Here is a 5,701-nt window from a genome sequence, read left to right as displayed (position 1 = left end):
TTTAAACACACAGTTTCTCCTTGGTCAATGAAGTCCTTATTTCATGATGAGAGCTGTCCTGTTATGCTGTTCCTTCTCACTGTTTTCAAGGCAACAGTTGAATATACAGCAGGGGTATTCAATTAAAAGTGAAAGTCAGGGCCATTTTTTCAAGGATATTCGCAACAGCCACCCTTCCAATGGCAACATCAGAAAGAGTGCAAACAAAATAGACACGTGCACTACAGATCTATATCGATACATGACTATTTCGAGTAACTTTGAGCTATTCTCTTCATCAGGCACTTGTCTCATATGGCATAGTGTGGTTGTATGTGTTTTCTTTAACCCATTGATGCCTGATGTTGCACTGCGCAACATTGGCCCTGCCGCCTGGAGCTGCATTACGCAACATACAGACTCATGAGATTTGAGACAACTTTATTAAAAATGTCTGCTTGTTTGAGATGAATGAACACATTCTAATGAAAGATGAGGGTCTTAGCGTTTAAATGCAACTAAGTGCATATTTGTATGTGCTTCAGAAGCTGAGATATTTAGGTTTTTATAGGCTGAGGGCAGCTTTTCTTAAAAAGGGCTCAGGCATTCAGTACCCTTTTTTGCAGGTGCCTTAGGCGTCAATGGGTTAATAGCACACCTTCCCTTTCTTCAAGTGTGGGCCAGCATTAGCCCTAATCTCTGTGCACCGGTCTGCTTTCACCCCTGATGCTATCCCACTAATGTCTCTTTTCCACTGCCGGTTTTCTGGTAGGCCTACAGCTCGACATTGTGTGACTCGGCCGCCACTTTTTCGAATAGGCACCACACAGTTCAATTGCAAAGCAAAATGTGGCAGCCGAGTCACACTGTGACGAGCTGTAGGCCTACCAGAAAACCGGCAGTGGAAAAGAGGCATCAATTTAAAAAAAAAAAAATAGTCAAAAACTGCAGTCAAGAGTGTGCTTTTTCCACAAGTGTACAGATCCAGTCGCTTGCACCTAAAGACAGTTTTTTTTTTAAACAATTTGGAGTTGAGCATACTTCCTAAAAGAGAATACCAACAAGTCATGAAATTATCTAACTAAAGCACAGGGAAGGTACAAAGAAACCTTTCCTTCAAGAATCATCTTAAGAATTTACTAACAAAACAGCTTGGAAACAGATTGCCAAAGGAGGACTAAGGCTTATCAAGTTAGGTCTGATGGTAACACTATTTTAGTGTTAGCACTAATACATACAATGTTAATGCCTGTATACTGTATAAGTACTTGTAAGGCATGTACAGTATTCACACATTTCTTGTTCATGCACAGTTAGGGATTTAATACCAATATATCCTTAGTAAGGACCTAACGAATGTTTGATTTTGCTTAGCACATGCCTTACAAGTTACTTATACAGGCAATAACATTGTATGTATTAGTGCTAATGAATGTAACACCAAAATTAAGTCTTACCAGTCTTATTAATTAAATAAATAAATCAGATCGTGTAAACACAGTCAAGTGTTATGACTGTCAGCCTGAGGTTTCTCGGAGACAGACAGCCCTGTTCCACAGCAGCTCAGCGGTTGTAAAATCAAAGCAGGGGGGATGGTCAGAAATGGATTGTGATTATTATTGGGGGTTAAAAATGTAGAAAATGTAGCTGTTAAAAGTACAATTTTATCACAATATGTGAAGAAGGGATGCCTGTTATAGAGGGGGATGATTTCTGACCATTTTCATGGAGGGGGATGATTTGAGACCATTTTCATTGTAGGGGGGATGGCATACCCCCCCCCCCACACACACACACACACCACACACACACACATACACGCCCCCCCCCCCCCCCCCCCCCCCCCCCCCCCCCCATACTCCCACAACTCGAGCCCTGCTCAGTGGCGTCATGTGCAAACAAACTCTTATCAAAATGTGGCCTATGACAAGTTGTGTTTGCACTCTCCCCCCTGTGTATGTGTGTATGAAGCACTCGTCTCAGACTAAAGCAATGTCAGCACAAAAAGCAAACAAGATGTGCGATATGAAACACGAGGAAGAGCTGTGCGAGACGACACTGGAGGAATGTTAAATGGCCCGTGCCATTTATGTGAAATGTACAAATTGCATACAGTCTATTCTGTGCTGAGTGCTCAGTTTTCTATATGCACCCATTAGAGTCCTCCTGTCTTATTCTGATCATAGTGTTACAACACAACACGCTACTGTGGCACTGAATTAGATGAGGAGAGGGAAAGAGAGGGAGAGAGAGAGAGAGAGAGAGAGAGAGAGAGAGAGAGAGAGAGAGAGAGAGAGAGAGAGAGAGAGAGAGAGAGAGAGAGAGAGAGAGAGACTGAGACTACATCAACAAACACTACACGTGATTAGTGCAGTTTTCATATGACTCCCCAGAACCATATGTTGGCTTAGAGCAAATCTAAATGACTGTTAATTGGCCTTTCAGCCTATTATGTTTTGTGAGATGAAATATGAATGTGAATGGATTATCTTGGGCCGTATAGTGAGTGTGTGTGTGTGTTTTTTTTTTTTTTTTTTTTTTTTTTGCTCGTCTCTCCAATAAAACATTCGGGGCTCAGGCACTAATCTGCTTTTCCTGGTGAAAGCATAAATGTGATAACTACACAACAGATAGCTGAAAACCCTATCTGAGCCATGCCAAAGAGCATGAATTAAAGCTAAGCTATAGCCTTGAGGAGTTTATAAATTCCACACTAAGCAGCAGACATCTTCTCCTTCCTGGGGATTAGAGCCCCCTGCTGGCGTGTTGTGCTTCAATATCAGGTAGGCTGCAGACACCCTGAACTTGAGTTGGCATTTTTTTTCATGGATCACAATTTCTTTGCTGCTTAATCCTGTGAGACCTAGGTGATCTATAACAGATAGGTTGTTTTTACTACAGTAGACTGTATAACCGTAAAAAAAACATTCTTAAGGTTGGATTTACAATCCACTGTGGTGTGCAGGCCATTTGAGCAACAGATGTTTTTGAAACATTCAGCCTTATTTAAGTGATTCCTTATATGTGATAGATAATATGATGATGATTATGATGAGGAAGAGTGTATTATTATTATTATAATTATCAAATTATTATATTATATTATATTATATTATATTATTATTATTAGTAGTAGTAGTAGCAGAAAAAAAATGAATATGCCTGGTCCAAAGGCTGGCTGTTTGTTTGTTTGTTTGTTTATTTATTTATTTATTTATATTTTAATTGAGGTCTGTGGAGGCAACTTAACTGATTATGTCATGGAAACTGAAAGTATCCATATTTGTCCTTGCAGGCTTATTCTATGCTGGCCTGTTGTATTACAATATATATATTGATGATGACAGGAGCTGATGATACTGCTCCATAGGCCTACCAAACGTCTGTAAAACGAATAGGCCAACAAGTTGTTGTGTAGCTTACCAAATGAAATAGTGCAAGTCACACATCAACTGATTGTTTAACATTTTCATCAAACAAAAGAATAGTCTTTGGGCATTGACGATTTATGATACTTTTGGCAAGTCTGTTGTCTACGACTCTACGTCATTGAAGCGAGTTATTCACACAACTGTTCCAAACTTCCTAACTGTAGGCTATGCTTTCTTCACAAAACTGTAGCCTACAATCATCACCTTGTGTAGGCCATGACAGGCTGACCTAAACATTTGTAATCATTCGGGTCCATGTTCTTCTGCTTTTAACCCATTTGGCAACGTAGAGATTTCTTGCCAGTAGGCCACCTACACACTTGTCACACTTGTATGTGAGTGTTCCTTATGTCAAAACTGACTTATTCTCTTCGGAAGACCAAAACTTCCGACCAATATACCATCTAGTCTACATAATGTAGTGAGCATTTTCGTCCATTCTAGTTGGAACATCGGATAGGCTACACCAAAATAGTGAAATGAGTTTTAATAAGGAAGGCTGCCGGTAAAAATGGCACTGTCGACAACACATGTTTTAGTGTTGTAGTCCTACCTGATATCTCCTGGTGAGGGACACTGGTGATACTAAAGCCTTTGGCGGTGTAGGCTTGCCGAACATCATTGCAGCTCCGCGATTTAACATCTCCACCGAATGAAAGGGACAGCAGCACCGACAGTGTGCAAAAGACGACCTGTGGTCTGAACATCGCACACCTATGTTGTAAATCCTATTGAAAATGCAGGGAGCTGTAGAAATCCGTTATTTCGAATGTGGGAGCCGTTGCAATCCGCCGGAAAGTGAGAGTGCGGCGCTCCGTGATTCCCACTCTCTTCCTCCCGCGCTGCAGGTAGAGAAATGTTTGTAAATTTAAAAAAAAAAATCACACTTTACTTTGCATCCACCTCATAGCAGACGAGTTCCCCCTGTAAGCCAGACAGAACAAGCAGGCTTTTACTCCGTGAAGCCGTGCCTCTGGAATCCGCTGTGAAGAGCGACAGCGTGTGCGCTGTTCAGTCAACTTCTCGCTCATACACTGGTCCTCTGTATTTCTATCTACAAGGGGAAACTAGAAATCCAAAGAAGACACACACACACGCACTGAACGCATAGCCCAGTCATAGAGTGAGGGAGAGAGCACACCGAAAAACACGGACTGGACTCGACTGGCCCTCACGACAACCACATTACGCACAACGCCGTGCGTAAAGGCAATAACGTTGTAATCGCCACGGCATAAACGAATATGAATGGTGTGTTTATTAACAACTTGCTGATCTGGCTGCTGGTTGTTGAGCGTTGCTGTTAACAATGTATTTTAGTCTAGCCTATTACAATTTTGAGACGTTCAGAACAACCTTTACAATATTGCATAAACCATGCAGCGAATCTAAAAGAGTATGCTGTTGCTATTACCAATACGAACACACACACACACACACACACACACACACACACACACACACACACACACACACACACACACACACACACACACACACACACACACACACACACACACACACACACACACACACACACACACACAGTTTGATTCGTTTATTTGGGAGGACCAATCATTATTGAGAAAACAATACAGCGCCCCAAACAATGTTAAAGAAGCAATAATGTGTCTTTTACATAAATACCAAAATTATAGTGGTCTACAGCCTCTTCAGGGATACAAGTGGCATCTCCTTCTCCATATATGCAAACTGCCTATAACTACAGAAAGTTAGCAATACTTAGCTAGCTGCTTTGCTTTTTTCGTATTTAGGCCCGCTATTACACACAGACACAGACACACACAGACACACAGACACACAGACACACACACACACACACACACACACACACACACACACACACACACACACACAAACACACAGAGATACAATCAAGACATATAAAACGAACTAATACACATTATTGCACATTGCACTAAACATATAGCAAAATCTGAGTATAGCAAAAAGCCACCATTTAAGGTACACACACCCACTCTCTCTCTCTCTCTCTCTCTCTCTCTCTCTCTCTCTCTCTCTCTCTCTCTCTCTCTCTCTCTCTCTCTCTCTCACAGACAGACAGACAGACAGACAGACAGACACACACACACACACACACACACACACGCACGCACGCACACACACACACACACACACACACACACACACACACACACACACACACACACACAGGGTATGTATATAAAGTCAGAGGTGATTCAAAGGTTCAGCAGCAGTTCACTACATTGATGATGATTATGATGATGATGATGGCATACCACTTACTT

At 41.6% G+C, this 5,701-nt stretch overlaps 1 protein-coding gene across 2 annotated transcripts in view; it reads right to left on the bottom strand.

Annotated features, from left to right (window-relative positions):
- Positions 1–4,510, bottom strand: part of gpc6a (glypican 6a) — a 208,198-nt gene extending 203,688 nt beyond the window's left edge. For both annotated transcript variants that reach the window (XM_063212292.1, XM_063212293.1), the window contains exon 1: positions 3,964–4,510. In XM_063212292.1, the coding sequence (XP_063068362.1) occupies positions 3,964–4,117 (154 nt within the window). In that variant the 5' untranslated portion in view covers positions 4,118–4,510. The remainder of the gene's footprint in view (positions 1–3,963) is intronic.
- Between the last annotated feature and the right edge of the window lie 1,191 nt (positions 4,511–5,701).

This window comes from Engraulis encrasicolus, chromosome 12, assembly GCF_034702125.1.
Source record: "Engraulis encrasicolus isolate BLACKSEA-1 chromosome 12, IST_EnEncr_1.0, whole genome shotgun sequence".
NCBI classification, from domain to species: Eukaryota; Metazoa; Chordata; class Actinopteri; order Clupeiformes; family Engraulidae; genus Engraulis; species Engraulis encrasicolus.
The sequence above is the reverse complement of the archived record's forward strand: the minus strand, read 5'-3'. Positions and strand labels throughout refer to the sequence as shown.